At 30.8% G+C, this 13,065-nt stretch overlaps 1 protein-coding gene and 1 long non-coding RNA gene across 7 annotated transcripts; both read left to right on the top strand.

Annotated features, from left to right (window-relative positions):
- The first annotated feature begins 2,437 nt into the window (after positions 1-2,437).
- On the top strand, positions 2,438-6,076 carry LOC110281435 (phosphatidylinositol 4-phosphate 5-kinase 4-like). Of its 6 annotated transcripts, none has more exons than XR_008002800.1 (8): positions 2,438-2,931; positions 3,611-3,799; positions 3,928-4,093; positions 4,195-4,311; positions 4,537-4,730; positions 4,880-5,010; positions 5,137-5,251; positions 5,687-5,829. XR_008002800.1 is itself a non-coding variant. In XM_052254672.1 (8 exons), the coding sequence occupies exons 4-7, from the start codon at positions 4,252-4,254 to the stop codon at positions 5,743-5,745; spliced, it is 444 nt and encodes a 147-aa protein (XP_052110632.1). In that variant the 5' UTR covers positions 2,438-2,931; positions 3,611-3,799; positions 3,928-4,093; positions 4,195-4,251; the 3' UTR covers positions 5,746-5,834; positions 5,977-6,076. The 6 variants fall into 6 exon arrangements, 4 of the variants coding, with proteins under 4 accessions (XP_052110632.1, XP_052110606.1, XP_052110589.1 ...); XR_008002807.1 differs by having other exon boundaries at positions 5,137-5,263; XM_052254672.1 differs by lacking the exon at positions 5,137-5,251 and adding an exon at positions 5,977-6,076 and having other exon boundaries at positions 5,687-5,834.
- A 415-nt stretch (positions 6,077-6,491) lies between these two features.
- LOC127741667 (uncharacterized) lies at positions 6,492-7,601 on the top strand. Its single transcript, XR_008002812.1, has 2 exons — positions 6,492-6,584; positions 6,860-7,601. It is a non-coding gene; the product is annotated as an uncharacterized LOC127741667 (long non-coding RNA).
- Positions 7,602-13,065: the final 5,464 nt, after the last annotated feature.

Here is a 13,065-nt window from a genome sequence, read left to right as displayed (position 1 = left end):
GTAAATAGAGAACTTTGAAAAAGTAAGCAAAATTAATAAATGAGTTTTGTGCTCGGGTTGATTGAAAGCCGAGTTTGTTCTCAAATTGGTTCATTGATCGATTATGAGATGTGAAATATTATGATACGTAAAAATGAAGCAATTTGAATGTATAAAATACATATTTTATGAAAAGTTACGATTGATTATATTTTGATAAGAGGTATTAAATAAAATCTTAAAAAAAGATTGTTAAAATTGGCTCAAAAATTTGAATGTAAATCAAATTTTATGAACCTAAAGGGAGTGGGAACGAATTATTTTATTCGTCCCCACAGACGGCGCCAATTGTTCTTGCTGAGATTGGCCAGTGTATAATTTATCCGCCGGTGAATACTTGTAAGCTCTCTGTCAATATGAGGTATATGTCGGCAATGAGAGAACAAGAGGATGGGTACCTGCAAAAGACACTCCGACGCTCAAGTCAGTAAATGTTTAAGAGGTATAAGAATAATTCTATGAACATAGAATATAAGACATGAAATAGAAGTTATCATGTGTTGTATATTATAATAATTCTATGAATATAGAATGCATATATAATATATCTAAAATAATGTCTCTAGAATGTATATAGAATGTCTGGTGTATATAGAAATTAGTGTCTTTTATAGACATAGAGTTGATGAATAGAGTTGATGGTATGACCGTTGATCATTAATTAAGTCAGAATAATGGTCTTTAAGTCGGTAATGAAAGTGACGGTTATAGAATAAATGATAATTAAGACCGAGTTATAATTTATAATGCACAATAAAAACCAAGTTATAAGATGACGGATCACATGGTTTTGTTTTTTCGACGGCGAATTTTTTGAGAGAGAAAATTTGTGTGTATTATTGTTGGGGGTGTACAAATTAGTATAAAAGAGAGGGAAAAAGTTTTTATAGTTTTTAATTAAGTTTAATTAATCAATTTTTAATTAATTTAAACGTGTATTTTGTATTTTAATATATATTATGTGTTAGTATTTATGTTTTAATAGCTGATTTTATTATATATCTAACATAATTGTATTAAGATATAGTAAATGTATATTTAAAAGAATACTTAAGTTAAGGAATAATTTATAACATTATCATTACTAGTATATCAATAGGTACTAGGATGTCTATTGATTATTTTTTTATTTATTAAATATGTATAAAAATAATAAAGACTGATTTAGTTGAGATAGTAATTACCTTATAATATAAACAAAAGTCTTGAATTCAAATCTTAAAAATAATATTTTTTTATGAATCATATTAACAAAAAAGTATTTTGATAAAAGAAAATTGGACCCTATAGTCCTTTTTGTATTTCTATTATATATAGTGTAGAATTATAGATAACAATATGCAAGCTAATTATATATAAATACACTATCATCAAACCAAATGCTTATATCTATAAAACATCTAAGATAATAGGTTATTATTGATCGAGTTAAATATTTTTTTAATATGACAAAATACTTATATGATATAATTATATATTGAAAGTAGCTAGCGGAGAAAAAAGTGCTTATTATTAATAAATCTTTTGCATTAGGATTTACCGATTTAGAGTACAATCTTTGTTATTTTGATCTCATAATTAAGTAAGAAAAATTACAGAAAATTAACTTTTAATTGATTAATATTAATTAATTTTAATATTTAAATTTAAAAATTAATATAAAGATTTATGATTTAAAATTTAAAATTTAAGATAAATAATTTTTTTTACAAAAATTTTATCTAACATTACTCTCTCTATATATATTGATATGTATATGATATGTTTTATTTTATTGGTTTAATAAATATTTAATTAAAATAATAAAATAAAAAAAATTATATGATTATTTTAAAATATAACTGTTACGATGGGTAATCGGAGATTAGTGGGTTGGATTCGTAAGGTTGGCTCAATCGTTTGAGGGGAGAGGCCTTATAACTTGGTTTCCGTCTAAGAGCCTCCGTTCGACTTGTGTACGTGTGAAGGAATGTGGGTGGTACCTGCAAAGACATTTCGATGCCTAAGTTAGCAAAAGTCTAAACAAGTTTAGAGAGTATGAGAACTTAGAGATACCTGAGGGGTGTTAATGTACTTATAATAGTGAACCCATAATCACTCTTGGAGTGCTTTCACCTTTTAAAGAAGATAACCGTTCCTTTATCTTAAGGAGGTTGAAATTTGACTCCTAAAAATGAATTGAAAGATTTTAGGGACAATTACCTTTTCAATCTATGTTCCCAATTTCCTCGTAGTAAAGCTACACTACTACATTATAGACATTTAGTAACATTTATCGGTTAACATTTTAATAAATGTTAGTAATTATCATAAAATTAAATTTTAGGTAACATTCATATTCAAACGTTAGTAAATATCATTAAATTTAAAAAAACTTACAAAAACCGTTACCTATTCTCAATAGCTCTGAAAAATCAAAATGAAAACCCTTATGCCATGAAATCCCCTCGCAAAAACCGCTCACAATCGTTCTCACTCTCACTCTCATGTTGTGAAACCACCTCTTGCTCTTCCTCAGTCATCTCTTGTTTTGCCTCTCCGATCCCTCGCTCCGCCTCATCGATCTCACAATTCGTAAATTGAAACCACAATCGCATGATTCCTCGTCTTCGCCACCGTCGCAGGCTCTCATCGGAATCTGGAATGACCTGGAGGAGATCAGCGGTAGCTTCAAGAACTCTCTATCGCTTCTCTCGTCCAACAGAGCCGTCACGGGGATCTCCAAACTCGCCTCTCAGCTGTTGCAACTGAAGCCCGACCACAAACGGCAAGGTGACGGCGACGGCGACGGCGACGCGGTGCCTGTTACGATAGAGGAGGCTGTTCGTTTCGTCAAGGAAATTTCCACGCGACCTGATTGTTGGACTGAATTCCCCTTGCTATTCCATCATTGTAATACTTCAAACTTCCCTTCCTTGCTAAGATCATAATTCTCTATCTCTCTTTCTGATTGTGAATTGTAATTGCTTGATTTATTAATTGTTTGCTGTCCTATTAATTGACGTTTTAATCTGTTCCAGAAGATACATATTAGTTTCACATAGTTCGAAGTTTCACAATTAAATGAGTCCTGAATCCTGATCAAGTTGAATTGAGCAGAGAGAAATCGTTTCATATCACTCATTTTGTCATATATCTTGGAAAACCTATATATTTTGCACCTTTATGTTTCTTATGTGGTAAGCGTATACCTTCATGCTGTTGCTGCTCCTTCATGACAGAATTTGCTGTTCTTTGTACTGAAACCGAATATTAAAGCTCCACTGTTGTATATTGTTGTAATATTTGTAATCAACTAACCTTAGAATTATGACTGGGGGGAACTCTAGGAGTAATTGCTGCGATACATATTGCAAAGACGTTATTCCATGTTGTGAAACTAATTGACCCCTTGTCAATATAGAGTCTAAAGTGGTCACCTAATCATGTCCTTCTAGCATATCTTCAATCTCTTGTCAATATGAGCTCATGGTTAATTTACAACTAGGAATAAGGTACATCAATCATATTATTTGTATGACTTTTGAACTATTTGGTTACTTTGTTTTAACTCTTGCCTGGTTTTCTTTAGGTTATTTCATAGGCACTCTATTGCAAGACCTGCTCCCTTAGCATCACTTTGTTTTAACTCCTTAAGTTGAACTATTTAAGGAGAAAGTGTGGACAAGATTTCCACCTGAAGGATCCAAGTACATGCCACCGTATCCAACTATCCATCAGCCGAATTTAAGTGGAAGGATTACTGTCCAGTAGTTTTTAGGTCAGCTCTCTTAATTTGTTGTTGCCACAAAGTTATTTATCCACATTGCACAGTTCTTCAACAAAAGTGTAATTTTGGAATGAAGACTCTTGATTTATACTAACTTGTGCATCTCACTCTAATCTAAGAGCTCTTAGGAAGCTATTCAAGGTGGATCCAGCTGATTACATGTTATCCATATGCGGAAATGAAGCTCTTTGTGAACTTTGCTCCCCCGGAAAAAGTGGAAGCTTCTTTTACTTGACGAATGATGACCGCTACATGATTAAGACAATGAAGAAAGCTGAACTAAAAGTGAGTTCAATCTTGTCACAGTACACTTGCAATTAATTTCTTATAAAACATGCCAGGAAAGCATGATGTTATTTGAATTGTTATGTCGGATTTCTTTGCAGGCTCTCTTGAGAATGCTTCCTGCCTACTACACTCATTTTTGAACTTATCAAAATACAATGGTGACAAAGTATTATGGTTTGCATTATGTCAAATTAAGTGGACATATCCAAAGGAAGGTACATTTCCTATAGTGAGTGTCAGCATAACATAAACTTATCCAAAAAATGAGGCCTCATTCTTTATTTCTTTCACTTATTAAGTTGATCAAAGCTTCAGAGTGGTTGGTATTAACTAGTGCACATTCTAATAGGATAACAGAACTCTCTAGTTTAACAGAACTATGAAATGTGAGATATAATCTTTAGAAATTGAACATAATAATATCATGTTTGATTTTCCAGGTTCGATTTATCATAATAGGAAGCCTTTTCTGTTCTAAATATAACACCCATAGACGCTATGATCTTAAGGGATCTTCACTTGGTCGGACAACCGATAAGCCTGAGACTGAGCTCAGTGAAACAACTATCCTTAAGGATCTTGATCTAAACTTTATATTCCGGCTGCAACCGTCTCAATTTGAAGAATTCTGCAGGTGATTAATGATTTCAGCACTCAATTTATCATTTTGCCTTGGAAAGCTAGCCTGTTAAGTGGAACAATAGCAAACTCCAAATACATTTTGCAGTTTTAATTTGTTTCTTCACTGTAAGCTTATCATATCTGCATTTACTTGTTATCCAGTCAAATTGATAGAGACTGTGAGCTTCTAGAACAGGAGGGAATTATGGACTATAGTTTGTTAGTAGGTATTCATTTCAGACATATATCACCAGATGGGGAACTTGTTCCTTGTGGATCTGAGAATCTTATTGGTAAATTTCTTATTTCAACACTATCCCCATTTCAAAATAATTGTCAATTTGGATTAAGTGATACAATAAAAAATTGTGTTTAATGTTTCTTGTGTTTGTGTTCTTTAAAAATCTCGTTTACTTCAGGAAAAGCCAAAAAGTCAAGGTTTCTGTTATTATTATTATTAGCCAAAGATGGTTCACTATGATACACTCCACTAGGCCTTTCCTTTTTAGAGTTTATCAAGAGATTGCAAAACATGTAAGCCTAATGGTAATTTGCTTCAAATCATTCACTTGTGTTAATCACTCTTATCTTCTTAGGCTGCTGCTGCCCTAGAGGGTGTCAGGGATATTAGTTTTTTTTTGTGACTATATTCAACTTATTAGTTTATATCAACTTGAATCCATTCCATGATAATGTATATACAATAACAGAGCTATATATAGCAGAAAACTAGAGTTGAGTACAATTGTTAGTACCGTTTTAGAATTATTAGTACTTGTATATATACTTTATTATTTTATATCATTATATTTTTTCGTTATATGGATTATTATTGTTATAAATAGGAAGATCCTAGTACCACTTGATCGATGTCTAATTTTAATTGAAGGCTATGACATGACTATGAATACTATTTGTTGTTTGTTTGTGTTGCGTTTTGATTTCTGAAACAAATTTAACTTATTGCAGTCTTTGAAGTTACTGTCTGTCATGCTGTTATTCGTTTGGATGATGGTGATAAACATTAGCAGTTGCATTGATAGATTCATCAAGCAGTAATGTTACTGATAGGAGCATCACAATGGTTGATCCGCTAGCTTCTAGCACATGGGAAAAGGCAAGTTTTTATTGCCTACATACGTATATCTCAACATTGCTAAAGACTGACTTCATTAGTATGTATTTGAAATTCTAAAATGGTCTCTATATGTTTTTCTAGTAGTGCTGACTAGTTGTCTTGATTGAATTTTGTTGTTTAGGTACCATTCTCTAAGACATTGATTACACCTGTCCAGTGCAAATCCTTGTGGAGGCAATTCAAGACAGAGACAGAATACAGTGTCTCTCAGGCCATTTCTACACAGGCATGACATGTACCTTAACTTTTTGAGGGTTTCTTTATGCAAATGAAAATTAAGAAAAACTATTAGAACAAAATTAGACTTAATTTAAACCCTAATCTTTATTTCAGATGTTTTATATTTTAAGTTGTAGCTGGAACCAACTATTAAGTTGCACAAAAGAAATGAGGCAAGGCTATACTTATATCTTTCCAGTTTGTATGCTACCTAAAATATACCGTTTTTGAACTGGTCCAAAGAATTTTGCCTGTTTAGGTTCCATGTGTAAGCTACAGATAATGATTTGCAAACTAGCTTATATAATTAGTTTCACAAATATCATCGATGCATATTTAATCAAAGAATTTAAATTTTGTTCTCATTAGAAATCTATTTGTTAATTTATTTTTGTAATATTATTTGGATTTTCAGGAGGCCAACAAGCGTAATAACAACTGGTTACCTCCTCCATGGGCAATACTTGCTTTGATTATTCTCGGATTTAAAGAATTTATAACACTCTTAAGGTGCACATCAATTGAACTCATCTAATATGTACTTTATTTCTTTCTTTTTCCATTTCGTTCAATAATAAAGGCTATATTTTTACTCACTCTTAACAACACACCTCTACCTGTAGCAGCTTCAGTGTAAAGTAGTAAAATTGTAGTTTTGAAATAAGAATGTATTTTATTGTACATAAATTATTGGATGGGAAGTTTAATAATAAAGAAACCACCTTGTTTCCATCTGACTGTTCTTTTCAATTGTTCTTGCTCAATTTTGGTATTTTCCGTGACAGATATCCATTGTATTTGCTTGTCATCTTTATTGGTTATCTTCTCATCAAAGCCCTATGAGTGCAACTGGACATTGTGGGTGAATTTCGCCATGGAGCTGAGAGTATAATTCCTCGTTGTCATATATTGTTCAATTCATTAATCATAATTATAATTATTTGGTCTATTCACCACCTTGGTTACTGAGTTTTGGATCACATACACACGTGACACGTCAGTAGCATCAAGCTGGGGATTCCATAAATAGTCCTTTAGTTGAGCTACTGCCTACCAGCTCTTATTAAATGTTCACTAGGTATTTAACCATCTATATAAAAGCCTTATTTCGTACTTGTTTACTTTCAACTGCCGGGACTCTTATCCTTGTCTACCAAATTCGTTCCAACTGTCATGAACCTTATGAAAAAACTAGCAGACGAGGGTGTAGATAACAATACTCGCAGAAATCCACCAAAAGGCGACTAAGTTAATATATTCAATTGCATAAGAAGGCAGCGATGGATTTTTTTGCAGGTTTGTGGTCTTTGCGTGCTGCAGGAAGTTGGGGAGACCGAGTTAGTGTTTCAGATTGTCAATTACTCATATTTTATATACTGTGTATCACTTTTCCTTTTCTTTTTTATATAGAATATTCATAGAGTTTAAGTGCTATAAGTATTTTTTTCTCATTTTATTTGCATCACGAAACAAACTTGTACAATGATTATTGATTAATGAAAGTCTATAAAAATTTCATTTTTTGAATTTGTGAATTTAATGAAATATTTTATGTTGTAGTAATTAATTTTAGTATATTTATATTGTGTATAATATAAAATAAAAAATAGTATAATATAACTAAAAAAATATTACTAAAGATCTTTTGTAACATTTTTTAAGTGTTACAAAAAATATTTATGATAACATTTCTCTAAATGTTATAAAAAATATCCACAGTAACATTTTTTAAAGTGTTACATAAAATATCTATTGTAATATTTTTTAAGTGTTACAAAAAATATCTATGATAATATTTTTTAAGTGTTACAAAAAATATCTATTGTAACATTTTTCTAAGTGTTACCAAGAAATGTCTATTGTAACATTTCTCAAAATATTACTATAGAATATCTTTTGTAACATTTTTACTAAATGTTATTAAATCTTTACAAAAATGTTAGTAAAACTTTTTAGTAACATAGTGTATATTTAACATTTGCTAAAATGTTACTAATATTCATAGGTAACATTTTAATATGATTTGGTAATATTTTTTTAAATGTTAGTAAAAATCAAGTATGTAGTAGTGCCTGCGTCGAACCCGACCTTATACGAGAAGGTCGGTTGCAGAGGGATATCAATCTCATGAATTGGGCCTTTTTATCTTAGTTAGATCTGGCCTAGGTGTTGGGTTAGGGTATGAATAATAACCAATTTGACGAAAGTTGATTTTTATAAAAATAAATTAGAATTCAATCCTCTCTTTCTACTTATGAAGTTTTTTTTTTTTCACTCACCATCAATAATTTAATTAAAAAAAATTAAGAAGGCAAAGAAATAGATAAAGTGAATTCTTCCTAATATCATTATTATTATGGATCAAGGTTAGTAACTTTTTTTATTTTTATTTGTGATAATCATAAATTTTAAAATCTTTTCTATCAATGATAATTTTATAATGTATATTAAAATTATATTTAAGTTTTACATGGTCTTCACAAGTAACAAGGGTGTGCCACAACCTGGTTGTTGATCTGCATCGCCTATCAACATTTAATATTATATTTGTTGCCCTTCAAGTTAGGTGCAACATTTTCCCCTTTAGCCTCTTAAATAAATTTCCAAATTAAACAACAACCTCTGAATTTTATTTACTTATTTGTATTCATGCATGCATGCATACAACGCATAGCTATTTATGTGAGGATAATTCCACTTTAGAGTTTGGAGATTCTCGTCGACGCAGGATTATTTGACTAATGTGTTTATGAAAGGTACATTTAATCTTTTCAATATCCTTTTTTAATTAAAAGTCTCAAGAATTTTTTTCCCCATCCATTTAACTAATCTATCTCTCACTTTTTACTAAATATTTTTTATTTTAATTAAAATATTTATAAGTGTGCATATATATAATATAGCTTTCTATTAATTTAGTGATTGATTATTGCACACTAAATAACTAGAATGCAAATGGAGATATTTAAGTTTTTCGTGTTAACATGGATAAAGGAAAAGCTCACCAAATGGTAATTAATATTTTGCTTTGTTTTAAACCAACGTGAGAATGATGGATTGAAGAAGGAGGATTTTATTTAGTCTGCCAATCATAAAATAGCCGCCACAGTGCTTGAAATGTTGACGTTGGTTTGAAAAAAAGAGTGGCAGCCAAGAAATTGAGATTTTGAGTGAGATTATATAGTATGGTCCAAACACAAAAATACAGAATTCAATTCACAGGAAACACTACACGCACGTATATACGTACATGAACTTGCATTCATTTTCAAAATTAGGGGACAATGAATTTGTTGAACAATATGAACAACTACTAATTAAATAAAAACACTACATTTTTAATTTAATTCTCTAAATTTTAATATTAAAATAATCATCCGTATACTAATAAAATAAACATCTGATATATCTATTGTCTACATTGTTTAATATTTTGATTGTTTACCTATCTTTTCCATATAATAATAGCTGAATTTTCTGTGATTCACTTTACGTTACAAAATTAATATACGATACAACGTAACGGGACTAACGGCTCTTCTCTTCAAGCCAAGCTAAGTGTATTTCTGAAAGTAGCCGTAAAATGATTTTCTTTCTTTTTTTCATTTACCAGTCGTATCAGGTGTAACTCCGAAAATTATTGATGAGAATTATTACATTATAATATCTTATGATACAATAATAAAACTAGAGTATACATCTATTTTGCTCCTCAAAAAATTTTAAACCAGACATTTTAGTTCCCAACTAAAATTAATTACTCGATTAGTTTTTAATAATTATTAATTTCGTCAGTCACTTAGGTTTTTGGCTCCGTCAACTTTAATGGAAGATAAAATAGTCCTTGACAACTCTACAGAGGACAAAATAATCTCTAACAACTCTAACAAGGGACAAAATGATCTATGACCCTTTTATTTGAAAACGACACTGTTCTTCTCCAATTTTTATCATATCCTCTCATAACCCTGATATTTATACTCTCATTCTTCACCTCCACAGTGTTCTTTTTCATTTTTTACTTCCTCCTCTTTAGCTCCAAAATTAAGCCATGATGTAATTACCACACGTGTCACACCTACCTCAACATGTCATGGACCACACACTTCCTAAATCTTTGTGACTGGTACATCCACCTCCTCTGCACTTCACCACCAGAAGCATCCACTTCCACGTCTTCGATAACATCACCTCCAACTCTGACAACGTCCACGACATCCTCAAGACCAAGTTCCACAACTATCCCAAGGGCACGCCTTTCTCCGACATGCAATATAGATTGTTGGACATTAGGACATCATGAGAAGATTCTCTTTCGACTTCATATGCAAATTCACATTTGAAATAGACACTGAGTGCTTTATTCCTTTTTTTTTTCCGGAGCCCAAGTTGGCAGACAGTTTCGACCTCGCATCAAAGCTATCAGTACAAAGAGTAATGTCGTCGTTGTCATTCATATAGAAACTGAAGCGATTACTAAATATTGGTTCGGAGAAGAAGCTGAAGAAAGCGATCGGAGTAGTGAACAATGTAGTCATGGAGATGATAGGGCAGAGGAGGAGGGAGATGGCAACGACAATGGATCTTAACAAATCAAACTTGCTGTCTAGATTTATGGGATTCATCGAAAACGACAAGTAGTTGAGAGACATAGTCATTAGTTTTCTGAGTATGAATTGGTTGAGAACAAGTTGAGAATTTTTTTTCTTGTGAACATTAAAGTTATAAAGTGTGCATTGTGTAACTTGAAGTTATAGTTGAAGGATTACTATGTATTCATAACACGCAGCGGAAGAAAAGAAAGTAATCCTAAAGATTTATTTTGTACTTAAACTTTATTCCAATAATAAATATATAATAGATCAGATCTAGATACCTTTAGACGCTTTAGTAAAAACTTTATTTTTCGATTGTACGAAGACTCTATGCGTATCCACACCGAGACCAACTTTTGCTGTCAACTCCTTGACTAATGGACATCTGATCTAAATTGAGAAACCTCTTGCAACTCTTTGCATACCATAAAATTCTTCTCCAAAAATTAAGCTCATATACATTTATGTGTATAGAGGTAAATGAATAAAACTCTTGTTATTCTCACCATATTTCCTATATTCTTGGCATACATATATATAGTATGAGATTTGTTATTGATTTTAAATTTGAATCTCAATTTAAATTTAAATCATATCTTGAAATTCTAAATCTGAATCCTTCACATTTATGAATCATATCATAACTTAATTTGAAATAAAATCAGGTAGAATCTCATCCAAACTTAGAAATAGAATAACTAATTATTCTCAAATCTCATTTAATATTCTCAATTATCATACTATTCTTATATTCTTGGTGCTAGCAAAAAATATAATAATATTCCATTTGAATTAATATAATTATGTATTTGATCAAATCAAAATAATAATTAAATAATTCTATAGCAAAGATTAGAACACTTGTTAGTGTGTAACTTCATAGGTTCAATACAAAGTGGGTAGTAAATTAGTCGTACTAAATGTACTAATTAAGGTTGGCGTCTAGCAACACTCCTCAACGACCCGATAGTATGAAGTAATATATTTTTACTAAGAACCTTAGAAGAGCAAAGTATAATTCCTTCCATCCTTTCAGCTCTTGGTTAATCCTTAGAGTATGATTTAATTGTCAAACTTTAACATGTTACCATTATTATAATGAACTGTGAATGACCTAAGAAACTCATTTCTTCATTCATTCAATCCTCTTGGCCAAGGTTTATTCATATCAGTCATTATAATCATAGAGCTCAAACTCTTTACCGAGAGTTGACGGATTCCTTATTGACTAATCATTAATTCTACAAGTATTTAAATCATACCCAATATCCATTCAACTAGCACCCTATGGTATTAGGTGTCCGGAATCAACGTATAATAAATACATTGTTAATTACTATGATAGTCGCAGGTCAAAGAAAACTCTATCACCATGTTCATCTTGAGAATATCCTATTGACAAATATACGGTAATTATAACCATTAGTAATTCTCAAAGTGAGTCATTTCAATGGTCATATCTCTATATGCACCATCTATATATATAATTTAATAAATGAGATCTATTAATCTTCATCCAATGAAGACCATTATATATATATTGATCTTTCTAGATTATTAATGTCCTTTTTAATAATCCTATGACCAATAACAATTTTGATTAAATTATAAAAGATTTATCTCTCAATATTATGATCACTATCATAATGATAAATCTATAAATTTAATCAAGGACGTTATTATATTAACATTTTAATATAATAACAATAACAAATTATTTGACACGTGATTGATTGGATTGTGGTCATACTTCTTATTCCCAACAACAGTGTTAGACTGTTAATGTTATGCGAGATATGATAGAAATTGAGAAAAAATAGTGTCATTTCCGAACATAGGAGATCAAAAACTATTTTGTCCTCGGTTAGAGTTGTCAAGGACTATTTTGTCTTCCATTAGAGTTGACGGAGTAAAAGACCTAAGTGACTGATGGAGTTAATTGTTAGGGACCAATCAAGTAATTAATTTTAGTTGGGGACTAAAGTGTCTGGTCTAAAATTCTTTGAGGACCAAAATAGGTATAGATTCATAAAACTATTAGAAGTATATAAGCATTTTATTGTCAATGAGTTATAGCTTAAATGGTAAATTTCTCTAAATTCACTTAAGAGGTTGCGAGTTTGAGTTTCCTTATTTTTTGTTAAAAAAAATATAAGTATTTTATTCCTGAACGAAGTCCGGCTTTTGTCTGTCTCATGCAAGAATGGTCTAATAGGGGACTCAATGGGATTGATTTTTGTCCTATCTATGGATAGTAAAAAGTCAAACCTTAATCTATTTCAGTGGATATCCATTCCGTGCTTACCCGCTTCTATAATTATTAAAATCCAACAAATAAAATTAAATTTTAAAATTTGTGTAACTACTATTACATATATAATATAAATTAAAATAAA

The sequence above is a fragment of the Arachis duranensis genome, chromosome 1, assembly GCF_000817695.3.
Source record: "Arachis duranensis cultivar V14167 chromosome 1, aradu.V14167.gnm2.J7QH, whole genome shotgun sequence".
Classification (NCBI taxonomy): Eukaryota; Viridiplantae; Streptophyta; class Magnoliopsida; order Fabales; family Fabaceae; genus Arachis; species Arachis duranensis.
This window is presented reverse-complemented; position numbering and strand designations above follow the sequence as displayed.

What these genes read in the sequence shown, in the direction of transcription:
- LOC110281435 (XM_052254629.1), top strand. Translation starts at nt 4,252, where the DNA reads ATGGTGACAAAGTATTATGGTTTGCATTATGTCAAATTAAGTGGACAT. An exon ending in GTGGACATATCCAAAGGAAG is followed by an intron (nt 4,312 to 4,536) that starts GTACATTTCCTA and finishes TTGATTTTCCAG; the next exon opens with GTTCGATTTATCATAATAGG. An exon ending in CAATTTGAAGAATTCTGCAG is followed by an intron (nt 4,731 to 4,879) that starts GTGATTAATGAT and finishes CTTGTTATCCAG; the next exon opens with TCAAATTGATAGAGACTGTG.